Source organism: Ochotona curzoniae, unplaced genomic scaffold, assembly GCF_017591425.1.
Source record: "Ochotona curzoniae isolate NIBS_2020 unplaced genomic scaffold, NIBS_Ocur_1.0 contig_43, whole genome shotgun sequence".
Classification (NCBI taxonomy): Eukaryota; Metazoa; Chordata; class Mammalia; order Lagomorpha; family Ochotonidae; genus Ochotona; species Ochotona curzoniae.
The window spans coordinates 37066894-37086912 of record NW_024466218.1 but is presented as its reverse complement, the minus strand read 5'-3'; the positions used below and the strand labels follow the sequence as shown (position 1 = coordinate 37086912).

The window sequence follows — 20019 nt, the reverse complement described above, 5'->3', positions numbered from 1 at the left end:
TTTCCTCCTCTCTGTATATCTGACTTTGCAATAAAAATAAATAAATCTTTAAAGAAAAGCTGACATTTTAAGAATCAACAGCATCATGGAAAAAAGCTTAAGGCAAATGTGCTATGCAATTGTAAGAGAAACATTTTTATTAGACCCTTAAGATCTTTTCTGTTAATATGAGTTAAATAACACATTTATAAGGACTGAATTGAATTATTTACATATACTCAACTGGAAAAATTACATTCTGGTTTTCTTTTTGTTTAGACCATTAAATCCAATCAAGCAGAATGAGCTAGTTAACTAAGGTGATTAACGAATGCAGCACTAGCTGATGGCTCTAGACTGTGTTACTGATGGGGTTGATTCATCCTGTGTAAAGTGACACTATGAAAGCTTGCAGCAGTCCGCGTGTACTCAGCAAGTAAAGCTTCGGCCACAGTGAATTTACGAGCTCACAGATCGTGCAGAGCTGTTTCCAATGGGATAGGAAGAAATAACAGGAGACAGAGGCTGATGAAGTGGCATCGACTACAGGAGATGAATTTATATTAAAAAAATTATCCTTGCACAAGAATCCCAAATGACATAAAGACATGAATATGGATCATTTCAGCCTTACAACTTTTCAAGAGGCAGGAAGAAAATTAAGTGGAGGCAAGAGGTTAATCTAATACCATGCTTTAGTAACTCCTCTAAACATGAGCCCAGGGGGAAATCATGGGACCTGGCGGTGGAGACCGACACCGCCATCAGTAAGATGAAGGGAGAGTGTAGTGCAAGTGGGGCTGCGCGTGTGCAGACAGGAGCACCTCAGCACCCCAGGAGCAGACAAGTTCTCTGCGCCAATCAAGTCACCAACGGAAAGTGCAGCCACTGCAGAACGGTGGTCCTGCCCTCAGACGAAGATTCGAGCAAATCCAGGCCTGGGTGGTCCCACAGGGCATGGGGGAGCCACCTTGTCAAACGACACTGTGACTTCATGAAGGGGTGCAGCGGGGAGCAGGTGTCCACGTCTTTAAAACACTTTTATCAGTGGCTGCAATGTCCCAAGACATTTTAAAACGGACAAAGAACAGATATGCTGTAGTGCATCAAAATTCCCAGGCTGTTTCAATTCAATCCCTCTCCGGGACATGGAAAGGACAGCTGCCAGCTCAGATCCAGCTGGAATCCTTTACTGTGACTGCAGCTTAGCCATCTCCAGGAAAAAGGCGGCAAATAATTTGGATCCCTCTATGTAATTCCGCCTGCCGAAAGGAAAACCGCAGAGAGCTCTGTTACAGCCTCCATTCAAGCGAAGACAGGAAAATGTACTTTAAAGAAAGATTTTCTAGTATAAACATTTACACGCTCCCAGCTCACTACCGAAGTTGCTTGGTGGTGGCCTGTGACACAGGCTGCATCACTGAAACGATGGAAATGAGCCCAGGATTCAAATCCAAAAGGTCCATTTTCCTAATGATTGACCTGACTCACATCAGAGCCAAACATGCCTTTGTTTCCCACTAGACCGGGAGGCTTGGCGGTGTGTATGACCTGCTAGTAGTATACACAGCAAACGTTGCTGAAAATTCTTCTTGCAGGCCTCCCAATTTCTCCTCCTGAGGTTGTGAACCCAACATGATGCTTCTGCAGACAATGCAAAAGTTCAGATGGGGTCAGAAGAAAAGGCCCTGACCCCAACGAGGCCTGCAGGAGGAGGACTCCAGACCACGTGCCCACCCTGTCTCTTGCAGGGACTGAACCAGCCTCCACAAGGGGGGACGCCCCAGCAGCAAGCCCCTCACCTGTCGATCTTCTCATTCTGAGAGTGCTCTCCGTCATCAACAGCTCCGAGTGGAAGCATCATCACGCTCTTCTGAAGGATGTCCTGGAATGTCCTGGCGATTGGAATGCTCGACCCATCCCGGATCATGTCGGGGTCTGTTCCAAACACTGAAAGGCATGAACGCCACGATGACGAGGCAACCTCTGGCACCAGCCCTCGGCTACAGCACGCGCTGCTCCTCTCCTTTATTCACACATTTGGTGCCTAGGCTAAGTCTGCTCATGCAATTTCAGTCTGAAACTAATAATAAGAAAACCGTGCTGCCTCCCTTACAATTATCAGCTCCTAAAATATATTTTTATAGAGAAATTTCTTTTGAACTAAATTTAGAAAAGTTGCAAATTTTTAAATACTGAACAATAGTATTGAATTCTAATATTTCCCTTGCTCTAGTCTCCTTTATGTTAACAACATCTTATATAAACACTGTTGGGCCAGGCCAAAATGGGAGCTTCTTCCAGATCTCGCACACGGGTGCAGTGTTTTGGGCCATGTTCCACTGCTTTCCCAGGTGTACCATCAGAAATGGAGCTGCTGGGACTTGAACAGGCACCCAGATGGGATGTCAGCCCTTTGCGGCTTAACCCACTGAGCCACAATACTGCCCCAAATAAACCTTTTTTTAAAAACTACATTTGTTACAGTGTTATTAATTACATCCAGAATTTCCAGTTTTACCAAAATTTCTCTTTCTCTAGCCCAAGATGTACCCCAGAACCATGTTGTTTGTTATTGCTTCTCCTTGGTCCTTTCCGATCTCAGCGTTCCCTTGTCTTCCATAACCTTACCCTTTTTGAAGAGCTCTGACCAGTTCTGCCAAGCCACTGGATGTGGTTAGGACTGGCTTCGCACCCGAGAGACGTGAAGATGCCCTGGGCATTCCTGTGGCAGCACTCGGACCTTGCGATGGGGCTTCACCTCAGCTGACATCACGTCCGCCTTCCTTCCTAACATTCCTTCCTCTTTGTTCACTACCACCTCTCCAGGTAAAACACTTGCCAAAATTGGGAGCACCCAGGATGAGGAGGTAGAAAGGCACAGCTAGCTCTAAGATTTGGATCAATTCTCCATTCATGCCTGTGCCCAGTGTGGAAAACCCCAGGCAGTGCCTCACGGAGCCTCTGGGTTCTGCCTTGGCCACAGACAGCCTCGGGCCCCCTCTGAACATCACACCAAGGCATGTTTTCCCCCTAGCTTTTGAAGTCCCACCTGTTCTGATGGCTCTCTTTGCTGCAAGATACTGAGGATCATTAATACTGGCCAGCCATGGCGGCAGTCCCACCACCATGGAGACAGTCATGCGGTTGGAACTCTTTCTCTTGGAGAATACATCTTCAAGATGCTGCTTCACCTAAAATGAGATGCTTCAAGCTGTAAGAGGGAGCTTCCCACTACTGCGTTACACGGTGAATATTATCCTCACCGAGGAGCTGGCTGGGATCCCAGCCAGGCTTTTGCTGTGACTGATTTAGCCCTGCCAGTTCCTGACACCTTAGCGAGGCCCTCCACACCGAGAACATGGGCTGACCCTGCCAGCTGGAGAGACACCTGCTCTTGCTCCGTATGTGTCACCCTGCAGTGCTCAATCCTGTGCCCACTCCATTCTTAGCAGAGTCTGACATACAGAGGCATTGAACATGCTCGGTGGCACCGTGATGGTGCCTGCGTGGGCGACTCAGGACCAGGGTGAACCCTACCATGACAGTGCCCACATGGGCCGCAGAGGGCCAGGGTGGACCCCACCATGACAGTGCCCACACGGGCCACAGAGGGCCAGGGTGGACCCCACCATGACGGTACCTGCGTGGGCGACTCAGGGCCAGGGTGAACCCCATTGTGACAATGTCTACATGGGACACTCAGGGCCAGGGTGAACCCCACCGTGACAGTGCCCGCATGGGCCGCAGAGGGCCAGGGTGTATGTTCAGACAACACAAGGCATTTGGAAAATTTCCAAAATGAGGGTGCAATTGCAGGCTAACTCAAGGGAGATTTGCTTCAAGAGCCTCTCTTGCGCTGTGCTCCTTTGCTGCAGTCCCCGCCGGGGGAGGACGCGTCCTCTGAGGTCTTACTTCCATGGCATCCAGCCCCGTGTTGTGCCTGGGACTGTGCTCCCAGGAGCCCTTGCTAGGAATGAGACTGAGGAGCCACCAACACTTCCCAGAGACAGAAAACACGTTGTCCGCAAGAGCCCTAGGGGACAAGGGTCTCTGCTGGCGGCTGTGGGTTGGGATAAGATCTTGCTTCCCCTGATTTCCTTTCTGTTAAGCTGATTCAAGGTCAAAAGCTGATGGGTCGATAATTTGGACACACAGCATTGTCAATGTGCACGTGCCGGCATTCACCTCTCGTACCATAGAGCCCATCTTGCTTTTCAGAGCTGCTATGTAATTTTTTAACATCTCTCATCATCCAACCCCAAATAGCTATGAACCTGGTTATAGAACTGCATGTCAGTGAGGGGAAAATAGCTGAATGCAATTACGGCTGAGACTGGTTTTTTTGACATTTGTTCCGGTTCTTTTCATCCTGGAAAAACAACGTTACAGTCGTAACAACTGGACTGCCCATGAAGCAGTGACAACGGGGGACTCAAAACGGAACTGCCAGGCCGAAACAAGGCAGATGTTTGTTACCTGTTTTTCCACCATGGACACATTCATGTGAGGAACTAAACGGATGGAGAACTTTCCTACAACTCGGCCAGGGATGACTGTTTTCGCTCCGGGCTCATCAAACGCACCCTCGATCCCATGAATGGAAAGACTCGGGTACCTCCACAAGTGCATTAAGATTTCCTCCTACAGGAAAAGCACCCAAAGCAGGTCAAGTTAAAACGCAGCTGAGCTCCTACCACGGACCCCCACACCTGGGACAAACAGCAGGGAAAGTGAATTGCTAAGATGAGCAATGCAAGATAAGCCTGCTGTGGCAACCCAGAATGTCTGCCCTGGTGACAGCCTGGGCTGCTCACACAGGGTCCCGGCTGCCCTTCGGCCTGCCTTTGCCCCAGCCACTGCCGGCAGCCAGTTCTTGCTTGGTGTGTGCTATGCGGCTAATAGCTGGCACAGGTGGCCTTTCGAAACGTGTGCTCAGTCACAGCTTTCGGTCCCCAGTCACTCAGTGAGGCGTTTGTCCTGGCTTCTCTCTTATTGGACCGGGAGCAAGCTAGGCCACAGGCAGAACCAGCTGTCGCCCTATGAGTCCTGTCACTTCCGCTTAGTGTGGTTTCTCAGCCTTGGCAGTGTCTCCGGAATCCACCACAGCTACTCAACATGAGACAGGGAAGCATTGCACAAAGGAAGGTGCGGGAAAGAAAGTGGAAAACATTCGCTAGAATGAGCACTTTTCCCCAGAGGTTCTTAGAGCTGTCAGGGAAAAATGAACATTTAGGGGTCATGTGGCTGGGTCAACTTCAGACACTTCTCAGTCTTCAAACTCCCCGGCCGACGGTGCAAGAACAGTGGGTGCTAGGGAGTGAGTCAGTGCTCTCAGGGCAGTGCCCACGGAGCCCCTCCGGAACGTGGTTGTGGATGTTAACACCTGCCTAAGGGCATGTGCTCTGGGCTCTGGGGGCACAGTAGACCCACCTGTACCGAGGGCAGCTCTGTCGCATCCCTCCTCCCCTGCATCCTCCTTCAGCTTGTGGCCCTTACCTTGGTATCAAACAGGAACCTCTCCACCTGGCTGCTGCTGCGGTACTCATCCAGGTCCAGCTCAATGGCTTCATATGTTGCCTTCTCCTCTTCTGTGAGAGGAGCCACGGAGTCATAGATTTCAGGAATAAGAATGTGACCAGAGGAGTTCACCAGGCTGCCTGCGATGCACAGAGAACACGGTCCCGTGGGGAGTGAGCCAGTGCACAGATCTCTCTCCTTCTCTCTGTGAAATCTGTCTTTGCAACAAATAAATCTTATATATACACACACATGTATGTACATATATACTGTACATATGCTCTGGTTGGGAGCAGAGGCCGCTGGCATCAGAAGCTGCTGAATCAGCCAATCACAGCAGCTCCCTGCGAGGCCACCCTCTAGCAGCCCCACCTCCTCAACACCAACAGGCTGGTATCAGCAAGCACGTGGCTTCCATATGCTGCCAGCATCCCATATGGGTTTGAATTCATATCCCAGCTGTTCCATTTCTTGCTAATGGCCTTGGAAAACCGTGGAGGTCCCTGCTGATGTGCCTGGGAAAGCAGTGGAACAAGTTCAAGTGCCTGGGCTTCCACACCTGTGGGGAAAACCCAGATGAAACTCCTGGTTTCTAGCTTCAGATGGACCCAGTGTTAGCTATTGCAATCATTTGGGGTTGAACCAGCACATGAAAGATTCTCTCTCTCTCTCTCTCTTACTCTTTCCCTCTCCCCCTGTAACTGCATTTCAAATAAATAAATAAATCTCAAAACCAAACCTGGCCTACTTCCTGCTAATGCAGATGCTAGAAGCAGTGGCGAGGCTCAGGGAAACGGGTCCTTGCCATCTGCATGGAGGCCTGGATTGAAGTCTAGACTGCCAGCTCCACGCCCAGCTCAATCCCAACCATTGTGAGCATTTGGGTAGGAAATGAGTGGGTGGGAATTCTCTTGTTCTCTCTCTCCCCACCTTTTCTTTCAAAAAAGAAATAAAACAGCTGTTTTACTAGACACTTTAATGCGTTAAAAAGTGAAATGAAAGAAGGCATTACCAAGAAGAGCAACCAACTCGGCCATGGGTTCATGCAGGATACCGCCAAAGGTTCCTGAGTGAAAATCCTGGTCTCGGCACTTTACCTGTCAAACAGGTGCAGAGAGACGGACTTACTGCCGCCCTTCCTGTGCAGGTGGGCGGCTGCGGACTGGCCCCCGCTCCTGCCCCACCCCTCCCATCTCTGCACTTCCACTCAGGCCCTGGATCTCCGAAGACTGTCCTGCAGGTGGGTCCAACATCACCAAGCCCTCATTGGCCTGCTGCTTGGCTGCTGCCCAGCGTCTGCTTCTGCCTCCACCCCATACTGCTGGGTACCCCTGTCTCTTGAAAAGCCCTTCCCCCTGGGCTTCTGGAAAATGCCCTCCCAGCCCTGGAGGGGCCCAACGGCGTCCACTCAAGGTGGGAAATGAGGCCTCAGAATCCAGGGCCAGCATAAGGCTGTCCCTCCCGGGAGCCTAGGTGATGCTAGCAGCCCTGTTTTCACCCTGTCTCTTGTCCTGAGACAGTGAGACGGCAATGTCGCAGCATCCCAGCTCCTGCAAGGTGGTCTCCCCACCTCCAGTGAGCTGCTATTGCAGCCTCCACACTCCACGGCCCTAGTTCTAAGTCAGAACTCATCTAATTCCTCTCTTGAAAAGGATGCCCCTTGCATATGTGTGTCTGCCGCCACCCCCAGGCTATGTCAGTCCCAGGGAAAGGCTGGTCTCGGAAGAGCTTTCTCTCTCCCTGTTCCCTATACACTCAGAATACCTCCACCAGGAAGTAGGCGTTTCCCCGTGTTCCGTAGGTGAGGGCAGGTTTCCTTCTGCTGAGCCACAGGTTGTCGGAAATGACGATGTAGTTCACGCCCGCGAAGAAGCGCTCCTTCTCTCTGCGGACCAGCTCCTCTAGGGCCACAGACCCCGCCTCCTCCATGCCTTCAAGGATGAATTTGAGATTCACGGGCAAGCCCTGTACCGACAGCAGACACATGGCATCCCTGCTCACTCACCTGCCCAGATCCAGCTCATGTGTCTAGCATAAACACATTGAATCATCATGAATGTTCAACACTAGCATTATCTGCTTTCCCAATAGCTCTGTGTACAGCAACAACAACGCCTGCTCTAAGGCTACCAAGAATTCAAGGAAATGCCCAGTGGATGCTCCGTTAGGGCCCAGCAGCTTCGTCCTTACGGCCAACTGGAGGAACTACCCCAGAACTAGCAGTATTTGCCGCAGGTGCTGCTTCCCGCCTTGACTCAGAGAGGCATTCTTCAGGAAAGGTTACTCAGTTACAAATCCATTTTCTGTTCTCATCATTCTGAGCATGATAAATGAGAACGTTTCCCTTTGAAAGACTGTTAAGCCTCTGAATCATTTTTATTTCAGGGATCTGTTATTTTTCAACGATGATTTCAATCTGCCTTTTAACTTATTCAAAGGCTTTGATCTTGGAGCAAAATGGAGCTTGAGTTTTTCTCCAGTTAATATTAGGGCATGGCACAGCGCCTTTCAAATTTTTACAACGTGCTTCATCTGCCATTTAGTTTGATCTCTTTGTGCCTGTATAATTCATAACTCCATATCTTCGAGAGCCACATTCAAAAGAGGTCAAAGTCTTTTCCTAAGCACGGGTGTAGAAGAAATCATTGTGAAAGTAATTACATGCAGATAAACGGGCATGCTAATCACCTCTGATGAGTGGGCTTGACTGTCCTGGATTAACAGCACCGCGGAGCAGAGGATTAGGTGCTGGAAAAGTGACCTTCCAGCGTCCAGCTGGAGGCGGACTCTCTGGGATACAGATTTGCCCAAATGTACCACCGGCATTTCTGCACACTGTAGAAAGTTGAGCTAAACTTCTGAAATCTTAAGAACTGCAAGCTCTTTGTGAACATTTAACTTCCAAACAGTTTCTGAGAAGTCCCTGGAAATTCCAAGAGCTTCCTTACAAATTCCATGTGAGGAGATCGGGACAGAGGCTGGGCATCTGGCCTAGTGGTTGAGATACTTGTGGGAAGTCCTGCAGCTCACATCAAACTACTGGGTCGAATCCTGCTCCCGTTGATGCAAGGGGCCGGCTCCCTGCTGATGAGACCCTGAGAGCCAGCAGGGGCTATCCTTGTGTCCCTGCCACATACACAAGACACCTGAACGGAGTTTCTGGCTCCTGTCCCTGACCTGGGCTAGCCCTAGCTGCTGTGGAAGCTCTCGGTCTCTCTTGCTCCATGTCTCCTGCCTCTGAAATAAAAGTAAATAAACGGGCTGGCACTGTGGCCTAGCCTCATCCTCTACCTGTAGTGCCAGCATCCCATATGGACACCAGCTTGTGTGCTGGCTATTGCACTTCCCGTCCAGCTCTCTGCTTATGACCTAAGAAAGCAACAGAGGATGGCCCAAGGCCTTGGGCCCCTGCACCCACATGAGAGGTCCAGAAGAGGCTTTTGGCTCCTGGTTTTGAATCAGCTCATCTCTGGCTGTTGAGGCCATTGGGAGAGTGAACCAGTAAATGGAGGATCATTCTCTCACTCTCCGTATCTCCCTCTGTATGTAATTCTGACTTTCAAGTAAAAATAAATAAATCTTTAAACAAAGTTCACAATCCAAACCACTGGCTAACCCACGTTGGACGAGGACTGGGCCAGCAAGTGCCCTGGCGTGTGTTTAAGTCTCTACTCTGCTTCATTACCAGTCACCTCTGGACAGCCACTTCTCTGTAAAATGAGGTCGACATGCTCACATCTCTGTAGATCAAGCCTGCGAGAGGGAGAGAGATGTGGGGGCACGGAGGAAGAAACTAACCCCCAGGCAGGGCCTGGGGTGGCAGAGGACAGGGCTGGCGGAGGACAGGGCTGGCGGCGGACAGGGCTGGCGGCGGACAGGGCTGGCGGAGGACAGGGCTGGCGGAGGACAGGGCTGGCGGAGGACCTGGCCATCCCACTTTTGCTTGATCTCAGGAGCGTTTGTGGGAGAATCATCATGGCGCACTCACAGATGGGAAAGCAGACCCAGCACCGTGGGCTGACTGCGCCGAGTGAAGTGAACCTTATTCTGCTCTCATTCTGTAACTTTCAGGAGTAAAGCAAACCTGGAATTTATATAGGAGTTTCTTGTTAATATTTACCTCAGTTGTGGAGAAGGATGGAGGGAAGGGAAGAGAGAAAGAAAAAGGAAGAGAGAGATGGAGAGAGAGAAATGGAAAAATGGAAGGACAGGTATGCAGAGATGGAGAGAAAGTGGGAGAGTGGGACCCCCAGGCCCGATCAAATGGTCCAAGCCTGTTTAGCTGGGTGAACTTGGCAGGAGTTGGCAGGACCCAGCCAGAACTCCCCTCTTAGATAAGGAGTGAAGTTGGTGCAGCGCCCCCCTTCTGAGCTGCGTGTATCTGAAAAGCAAAGTGCTGATGGACAAGCCCGTGGCATCTGATATGCCAATAATGCTGCCAGAGTCCAGGCCCGCGTACTCCTGAGGATCCTGGGGCGACACCCACAAAGACGGATGTTGGAAGCCTGCAGTGGGGCTGGCCATGGAGATGGCACCCCAGGACTAACTGCTACTCTTGTCTTCCCCCAGCCCCCCTGGACAGGGTGGTAGATATACTGAGAGCAGAAATTTTTTCTGACCTGCAAGGGCTTTCTGCTCTCCAAACCTCTGCCCGGGTCAGCAGGAGGGAGGCTGGGCAGGGAGCTTGCCGATGGGTGGCAACATGAAGCCAGCAAAGGAGACCTGTTTGCTTCTTAAATGCCCAGTGTTAAGAGTACGTGATGGTTACAATCCGGGCAAGATGAGAAAAGCTAGAACTACCATAGGTTTTCAGTTTTGTTTTTTTTAGGCCTGTACATTCTCTCTTTCCGTCTCTCCCTTCCTGCTGCGTCTCCTCCCCTTCTTCTCACTGTAACTGCCTGTAGCAGCACTCCATCTTGGTCGTGTGCCAAGTAACCGGTACAGATTTGGAGTCTCTGCTAACAGAATCCTGCTGTGCACTAAGTAAGAAACAAGGCAAGAGAACGAGCATGAGGAGTTTTTAAAAATACAGTTTTAAAAATACAGTTAGGTCACTGCTCGACTTTTCAGCTAAGATCAAGTATAAAAACATAAGTTATGGGCCAATGAGTGGCTCAACAGGCTAACCCTTTGCCTGCAAGACAGCATCCCATAGGGGTGTTGGTTCGTGTCCTGGCAGCTCCACTTCCCATCCAGCTCCCTGCTTGTGGCCTGGGAAAGCAGCAGAGGGTGACCCAAGTCCTTGGGACTCTGCACCTGTGTGGGAGTCAGGAAGAACACTCCTGCCTCCTGGCTCAGAGCAGCTCAGCTGTGGAGGTTGCAGCCATTTGGGGAGTGAGCCAGCAGATAGACGCTCTCTTTGTCTCTCTCTGTAAATCTCCCTTTCAAGTAAAAATACAAATAAATCTCTAAAAATGAAAACCACATGAGTCACAGCAAAACAGCCGCAAGGTTGTGGTATTTCGTGCTTTCACATGGTTGTCAGTGTGGACAAGGAGCCATGGTCGGAGCGGGACAAGTGTCCCCAGAGGGTCACCCTGGGTAAGCACTCTGGGTATACCTGGGACCATCAGCTGCAAGGTCACCATCCTCCCCGGCCCAGCCCCGCCAGCATAGCCACCTACTTGCTGCAGGGCTTGGAAGGTGCTCACAGCATGGATGTAAGCCAAGACAGGCCCCTTGTTGTCTGTAGCTCCACGGCCATAAAGTTTCCCTGCAGAGGCGGAAGAAGAATGTTCAAAAGCAGATGGACTCCCTACCACACTGAGTGAACCAGACAAGTGCTGAGCGGCACGTTTGAGCTGTGTTCTCCTGCCCTGACACAGCCCTTGCTCTGAAGCCACCAGCGGCCATCTCTTTATCCGGCTGGAGTAGCCGGGAGCCAGCCAGCGAAAGCCATGTGAAACAGGGAGCCGTGGCTGCTTCGCAGTCGAGTTCGCTGGAGACCCAAGGACGCAATTGCGAGGCTCAGTGGCTGCACGTTTACACTCCACTCAGGATCGAGCCCTTCATCTGTGAGCCCTCCTCCCTCTGTTCTTTGTAAAATATGAATTACTGTTGGTGTTTTTAAGAAGAAAAAGATACAGGGCAGGGGTCTGACCTGGCAGGTAACATGCCAGTGGGGAAGCGAGGGCTACGGTGTTGGCTCAAGCAGCCGGGTGTCCCTGCCGTTCACGCAGGACAGCAGGATGGAGTCCCCAGCTCCCAGCTCCAGTTTCCTGACAACCCGAGAAGCCCCACTGGGGGACACAGAGTTGATCATCACTTCCAGCAAGGAAAGAGCTGCTGGGCAGATCCCAACCTGGCCTTTTGGCTCATCTGGAGTCTGAGGGCAGGGTCCTAGGGTTACTGCTGCCCAGCAGTGAGCCCTGCCACCATGAGCTGGGTGCTGAGGAACACGGGCCACTCACCATCCACCTCCGTCAGTGAGTATGGGTCTGTGTGCCACCCGTCCTCCCGCTTAGCCGGCTGCACGTCCAGGTGGCCGTAGAAGCACACGGTGGGCTTGTTGGGGTCACTGCCCAGCTCAGCCAGTATGATGGGCGGGATCGGAAGACGCTGCCCTCCAGGCAACTGCAGAGGGAAGTGGTCATGCTGCCTAAGAACACGCTTGACCTAGTGTCAGGAGACCTGGGCCTGGCCTGGGCGGGGGGAGGCCCGGCCTCGGCTCACCTCGGGCTTCTCAGCCCTAGAACACTGATTAGAACATAAATTCTTCCATGGGCTGGCCCCACATAGGGTGTTTGAACATGCTCCTCAATGAGAACTCACATCTCAACTGGCTGAAACTGAAGGAACGGAGGCTCTAGGCTGACGTCAAAGCAGGCAGCAGTGTGGGGAGGGGACAGATTCTGATTCCAGCATGCACTGTGGCATAGCACGTTAAGCTGCAGCCTGCCACACACCACCCTATGGTTACCAGTTCAAGCCCTGGCTGCTCCGCTTCAGATTTAGCTCCCTGCTAATGCACCTAGGAGAGCAACAGACATGGCCCAACTGTTTGGGTCCCTGCCCTCACGTGGGAAACCCAGAAGGGGTTCCCGGTTCCTGGCTTCCCTTGCTGGCGAGTGAATCAGCAGTGGAAATCTCCCTCTCTTTCTGTATCTCTGTAACTATGGATTTCAAATAAAAATAAATATTTTTGTTAAATTTTAAAAATGCCATGGAGAAAGAAGCAGAGGCATTCATGGGAAAGAAGAATTTGGGAGAAATTCTAATCGCGCCTGCACAAATAGTACAACGGGGACGGTAGGAGGGCTTTCAAAATCAGGCGGCCTTTCCGACATCCCCACCGGCTCCTAATATGGCGTTGGGTCCTGGTAGGCCCCCTGGGAACCAGGGTGCGCAGGGGGGTAAAGGAGTGGTTGAGTGTCAGAGAAAGGTCCCCCTGCCACGCCCCTGGGAAGACACGGCCCACTTCCACAGAAAAGGCAGCCCCACAGTAGGACGGAGGTTGGTAGCACCTCCTGAGAGCCCAGGTCCACGCAGTCTACGCTGGCTCCCAGGTGCCGGAGCCGGTCTGCAGCCATGGTCATCATCCGCAGGAGCTCTTGCCTGAGACGAGGCACCGGTTGGATGGAATCGCTCTCCACGGCCACCCACTCCCTGAGGGTCTGCAAGGACAGGAGAGGACATGGGATTATCTCCAGGGGGCCACGTGAGCTCAGGAGTCCACAATCCCCCTCCAGTGGCTGGGGTCCTGGGGCCTAACGAGAGGCAAGAGCCACGTGGTAATGCAGAGGACGGGACAGGTGAGAGAAATGCCCAGCCGTCTGGGGGCAATGGCTGCAGGCTTGCAAACAGTGGCAAGCCTCAGCTCCTGGGAGGTGGCAGGTGCTCCCCAACCCCAGTCCTCAGTCATTGTTATTCTTTAAGCTAGATTTTTGTAGAGCAGGTGCAGCTGGGTCCTCCCTGAATTGAAAGCATCTGGGGGAAATGGAAGGCAGCACACACTCCTGACGGCCAGCCCTGCCCGGCCTGCCAGCTCTCCTGGCCCATGCAGCCGGTGCATCACGCCAGTTCTCAGGCAGGAGCAGGGACTGCGCACTGCTCAGCCGTGGGAACCGGGGCCTGCACACTTGGCTTTGTGCTCACTGCTTGCTTGCACAGGAATGTTCCTGGAATCGGTGGAGGGATCCTATGAGCACACCATGGCCAGATGGTGCTGGGCCCAGAGCCCAGCATCCGCCGAGGCCTCAGGGAGCTCCCAGGCTTCCAGGACTGCGATCACAGCCCTGGGGTCCACAGAGGGGCCAAGCAAGAAGTCTCACAGGGAGATTGGGGCTCCCCTCTCTTCCTGCTCCCACAAGTTCAGCTGGGACAAAGCAGAGGGTCACACGGGAGTCTAGCATTGAATTTCACTCCATTTCCAGCCCCTAGCTCTGCTGGGGCCTCAGGGTAGGTATCCCCTGGGAAGAGCTCCGAAGATGGAGGCTGGAGAGGGGCTGGGGTGTTGGGGCCAGGAGCTGACGGACCGATGGTGTGAGCAGAATCTCGGGGGGATCCTGCTGAGGAGCCCCTCCTGTGAGCAGGGCTGCCCAGGGAGGAAAGCTTACACAGGCCTGTGATTTTAATTTGGTAAGGACGCAGGCCACTGGAAGGGGATTCGGTCGTCAGCCGAGGGGGTGCACGTGTCCCAGCCAACAATGGTCTCTGACAGATCGCTGAGGGCCCAAAGTCCGGTGTGAGGCACTCCTGGTGAGCACAGCTTCTCCTACCTGGACAAACTCATCCTGGTGCAGGTCGATGTACTGGAAGATCTTCTCCAGGGGCCCAGAGGGCGGCTCAGGCAAGGAGAACATGTTGCCGTCTAGCAGCAGCAGCAGCGCCAGCAAGGCTGAGGCCTGAGAGGGTGGACAGAGTCCAGACTTTGAACCTGGCCAGTTCCAGACAGTGCCCCACTCCCGCCCTAGTCCCAAGAGGCTGCCCTTGGGCACGGCTGCCTTGTGATGGCCAAGGCCACGTGGCAGAAACCCACGGAACGGTAAGGGCTGTCTTTACCCCCAGATGCCAGGTTTTTCTCACTGCTCAGACTGTGGTAGTGTAGGCAGCTAGTTCAGGGTCAGGAGCTTGGAAGCCACTCCCCACCACCTAGGTGTTCCCTCCTGCCCACCTGTGATGCTTACCTAACTGCACCTGCAAGTTCAGAGGGGGAGGTATTGCATTGTTGCGTAACCACGCCCCTCACAAAGCCCCGTAAAGGCCCATGATAGGAGGGGCACTCTCTCTCTGCTGACCCTCCCTCACTCTGGCGCTCTTGCCTTCCCAGTACCTGCTCGTTCTCTGGCTTTCCAAGGACAGACTGAGGACAGTATCCCTTCAGCATGGCCCCTGTGTGTCTGTATTTCTCGTTCTCTCTTCACTGCTTGTGTGGGAGAGTAAAGATAGCAATGCCAAGCTGCTTTTATTTCTAATCTGTGTACTATCAAGAGTTCTAGGGCCCGGCACAGCATAGCAACTAATGTCCTTGCCTTGCACATACCAGGATCCCATATGGGCGCTGGTTCTAATCCTGGCACCCCTGCTTCCCATCCAAGCTCCCTGCCTGTGGCCTGGGAAAGCAGTCGAGGACGGCCCAAAGCCTTGGGACCCTCTACCTGCGTGGGAGACCCGGAAGAGGCTCCTGACTTCAGCTCAGTGAGCTCCAGCCACTGCGGCACTTGGAAAGTGAATCAGTAAATGGAGGATCTTCCTCTCTGTCTCTCCTCCTCTCTGTATATCTGACTTTCCAATAAAAATAAGATAAATCTTTTTTTTTTTTTAAGTTTCCAGGAGAGATGAGGCCTAACAGTAACAGAACGTGGGCAGAGAAGCCAGAGAAAGGTGAGTGTCTGCAGCTTTGCAAGTGTGTCCAGGTTATTCGTTGCATGTCTCTTAGGATAACTTACATTGTTGGGGAAGCTGGGACATAGGTCTTCAGCTCAGTGGATGGACTTCAGGGTAATGACCATTTGTTCCTCTTAGGGTTACGATTGGTTGGATTGCCCTATGGACTTGTGATTTGCTATTTCTAGTATGCTCTGTTATCACCGAGCTTGGTCAGTAAAGACTCCTTAATACACCTTAGACTTGCCTGGCGTGAGCTCACTCGTACCCTGAGGCAAAACAAGACAGATACCACGCGTGGTTTCAGTGAGGGCTGTGTGCACATCCCTGGGGGTGGAATACCTCAGTATCCCATACCCGTGTTGGACAGATTTCTAAGGTAAAAGCTGTGTAGTTTCTTTTATAAGAAATTCTTTTAAGAAAATATTTGAAAGGTGGATGAAGATAGAGATTTACCCGCAGGCTCACTCTTCATATTCGTGCGACAGCTGGGGTTGGGTCGCTGTGCAGCCAGGAGCCTGGGACTCAGTGCCGGTCTCTGAACAGGTGAGGCAGTGACCCAACCCTGAGCTGCCTCCTGCATCAGCGGACACGCAGACCCAGCCCTGCTGCTACAGGATGAGCCTCGGGAAGGTTGGTCACTGCCAAGTATCCGTCCGGTGATTTTGCAGTTGAGCCCAAAACATGGCTTAGCAACTGGCTTGGAAATACTAAGACATGCCAGACAGAATTTTCCCATGTTAGGGCTTTGAGTTTTAGCATCTTCTGATTGACACTAGCTGTGTGTCCTCCGCAATGCCAATTGGGGCAGGACTGCTGTGGATTAATCGGCTGTGGCCACATAGCAGTTACTGGTCTTTCCAGTAATGCCAGGCATGCCTGGCAGTAGAAGCTCCTTCCTTTCTGTAGGGAAAGTGCAAACAGGACCTTCCTGAGTTTGATCATTCAGAGCATCCTGAGGGAGAGTCATGGTGTCAGGACAAGGTAGTACCAGCCAAGGACACATTTAGATATGGACCAAACAGTGCAGGCCCTGGCATAAAGCCTCAGGTCTACCATGGCTGATTTTCCCGATAATCCAAGTGCAAGAACAATCTTGTCGACAGATGGCGCTAGAACACCTGGATACCCACCCTGACACGCCACACAGAGAACGCTTAAAAGGAAACCTGGGTGTGAATCCTGGTGATTTGGACTTGTCTGTGGTTTCCACAACAGTGGAACCAGAGGCAACAAAACAGAAGACAAGTCCTCCTTCTTCAAAAGTCAAAACCCTTATACTTCAAGGAGCATGATCAGAAAAGAGAAACCGACACACAGATGAAGAGGGTGGGGGGTGTCCCAGGCAGAACCACCGCAGTTCAATAACGCAAGGACACAGTGCACCAAGCACTTGCACCCTCTCCAAAGAAAACGCATGGGCGGCCAATCAGTACAGGAAGAATCAGCAGGAAGTCACGTGAAAGCCTGGCCCAGGAGAGTGGCTGGAATCAGAAGGCAGTACTGAGGGACCCTGGGGCCTTCCCTTGCTGCGCAGAAGGAGCAGCCCCGTGGGAGGCCACCTGACGGCTCGGCTCCCATCTGATGGAGCAGAATTCCCACACCCTCGCACACACCCCGTGCATCAGCCACCAAAACCAAATGGCAGAACGCAACTCCACGGGCTGTGGCGGGAGAAGATGAAGTATTGCCTGGCCACCAAGGGAAGGAAGCCCTGACACAGACCACCAGATGGGTGCTCGGGAAGAGAAGCCCAATGCAGGGGGCCTCACAAGCAAGGTGCAGAGTGGGCAAGTCCGGGAGACAGCAGAGCCACTACTGGAGAGGCCAGGGCTTCTCAGGCAGTGAGAACATTCCAGAATGGATGGTGCCCACAGTGCTGCAGCTGAAGAGCAGGCAGTGTGATGGAGCATCATGAAGTCAGCATCCTCTTGGCCATGGAAAAGTGTGACTAGGCTGAGTAGCTGAACTGGGCGGCGGAAGACATGGCCAGCAGATGGCACGCACGAGCGGCCAGGAGGGCTGGCTCAGCCCCTGGAGGCCCCGGCCAGCAGGTGGGCCAGAGCCTCACCTGTCTGCAGCAGCGGGCAGAGCTGGCCCAGAGCACACTCCTGGAGATGCCGCTGGCCCGTTGAGATGGACTTTGGGTCTATTTCTCACTCAGTTTATTTACAAACGTGTCTGGTGCTCCTCTCCACCAGAACCAGAGGCCCTCGCCGGCCCTCACGAAGGCAGTGCTTGTAGTGTGGTTGCAGTCCCGCAGGGTGACCTTCAGAAGGCCATGGGTTCCTGCCGGCCCATGCTTCTGCTTGCCTCACATCCCTGTGTGCTGCTAAGGAGGTGGGGGGGCAAGTCTCCCACTACAGCTGAGACTAAGAGCCCCTGACGGCCCCTGTGGACTCAGGCTGCAGCCCCCAGCCCCAGCTCAGCCCCATGGCGCTGGGCTCCTACCCTGAGCCTCCTCATGGCATCGAAGATGCTGCTTGGGTTGCCCCTTCCTGTACTGGATGGCATACCAGGGCCACCTCCAGCTTCCTGCTGAGGCCCACCGTGGCAGGTGGCAGGTGGTGGCTCAAGTAGCTGGGTCCAGCCCCCCGACGTTGGAGTTCCCAGTTCCTGGCCATGATCTGGCCCAGCGTCAGCTGTGGCTGGCCTGTGCAAGGAGTCACTGGCCATTTCTGCGTTCACAGAAAGGGTCCTGCTTCTCATTGCTGGGGGCTGTAGTCCCTATGTGGGGGCTCCCAGAGAACATTCCAAAATCATGCCCCAAACAGGCCCCAGCCATGCCGCAACCTAGCTGCGTCCCCACGGTGGGAAAGGGACTTGTGCTTATGTGGTGTGTGTGAACCCCCAGCAGGGGATTCGATTGTGCCCACTGAGGGCACTGTGGGGCGCGGAGAGGAAAGCATCCTCTCCTTCCCTCGGCCAGGACCTGGAAGAGCTCCCTCCTTGCACCCCAGGGAGACCAGGCCTGCCCACACCATAAAGCTCCATCCCCTTTGCAATCACCCAGGGTGCGGGCTGAGCCCGGGACAGCTGGTGAGGACCCTTCCCCTGCCCCTTCCATTCCAGGCATCTCATCACTGGCTAGTGCTCCTTTATTAAACCATTTTCTTTTAAAAGACAGAGTGACACCCGCTGGTTCGTTCCCTAAATGCCTGTGACAGCCATGGTTGGTCCAGGGATCCGGGAACTCAATCCGGAGCCCCCATGTCGGTGGAGGCGCCCCAGTGCTTGAGCCATCGCTGCCTCTTGGGGTGCACCCTGGCAGAGAGCAAAACGGGGACTGAGAACAGGCACTCCGGCAAGAGGCACAGGTGTCCCCAGGGATGTCAACTAGACACCACGTTACCCTTCCTTAAAGGGTTACACACAGAGGGGAGATACTTTCTTTCCCCAGGCTCACTCCCCAGCTCACTGTACCAACCATGGCTGGGCTAGGCAGCAGCCAGGAGCTTCAACCAGGTCTCCCCGCTGGGCGCAGGGGCCCAAGCACTCAGACTTTTCCCAGGTGCATCAGCAGGGAGCTGGGTCGGAACTGGAGCAGCCAGGATATGAGTGGGCACTCATATAGCATGTCAGCCCCACTCAGGTACCTTGCTAATGTCACGAGCAGCATGTGTGGGGAGGCAGCACCTACCTAGCGGGCGTACTAGCTGCCGTGTAGCGGCCACACAGGAACACCTGTTGTAGTTGTGGTGTTTTGACTTTTTCCTTCTCCTCTCCCCAGCTCTGCCGCCTGACCGCCTGTCCTGCTGGCTCTGGCCTGCAGCTGCAGACAGAGCCACACTGCAGTGCTGGCTTCAACCCAGGGTGCTGCCACTGCCTGCTGAACAGCCAAAGAGCCCTGGGCAGCCCCATGGGGTGCCATGGTCAGCCAGATCGGGGGCACACAGGCACCTGCAGGCAGCTTTAGGTCTGGGGTCAGCTCAGATGCCGAGAATTCCACTTACCCAGTCATGCAGTATGCCCAGTGCCGGTCACAGAGGTTGCTTTGTCCCTCTGATCACGACAGGGTTCAGACACAACAGGCTTTTCTGGTTTCTGCTGATGCCTGCAGACAGGGTGAGGGTGGAGGGCAGGGCTTCCTCCAGGGCTGCTGGGCTCCGTGGGAATTAAAACTCCAGAGGAAGTGTCCTGAACTGCCTGCCTCCCCAGCACTTTCAGGAGCATCAGAAGCACAGTGGTTAGACCCATTCCCAGAATGGAAGACGAGGCCTGTGTGCCGCCTGCAAGTACCCACAGAGCTGAGCAAGCAACATGCGGTTTACTGGGGAACCTACCCACTCTGGTGTTGCGCACAGTCAAAGGCTGGTAGCAGCCAGGAGGAAGGGGGCAGGGTGGTCTTGTGGAGGCCTGGACTTTCAGTTCACATCTCCTTTGTTTACAAAACTTACAAGATTGGACTGGACTGTGCTGCTATTCATGGGTGGTTTCTGTGGTCCCAGGTGGGTTGTTGAGAGCTCAGGCCTGGCACCGACAAGTCAGCTTTGTCTGGGGGACAGTGGTATGGCATCTGTCACTGTCACAAGCCATGGCTCTGTATGCAGTTCTGTCCTGGGTAGGGAACAGCCAGTCCATAACCCTGAAGCCCAGGTGGCCCTGGTGGTCCCTGGTGCCCCTGATTCTGCTGCCAGGCCAGGGGCAGAGAAGGCTGTGTCATCTGCATGTGGTGCTGGGCTGATGCCCACTGGA

At 53.3% G+C, this 20019-nt stretch overlaps 1 protein-coding gene across 1 annotated transcript; it reads right to left on the bottom strand.

Moving 5' to 3' along the window:
* Positions 1-1009: 1009 nt before the first annotated feature.
* On the bottom strand, positions 1010-14824 carry CNDP1 (carnosine dipeptidase 1). The gene is given in 12 exon segments (XM_040984780.1): positions 1010-1241; positions 1782-1929; positions 3032-3173; positions 4459-4623; positions 5479-5639; positions 6512-6596; positions 7264-7464; positions 11124-11212; positions 11910-12072; positions 12963-13112; positions 14217-14342; positions 14771-14824. Coding segments are annotated over 12 exon segments (1716 nt in total).
* Positions 14825-20019: the final 5195 nt, after the last annotated feature.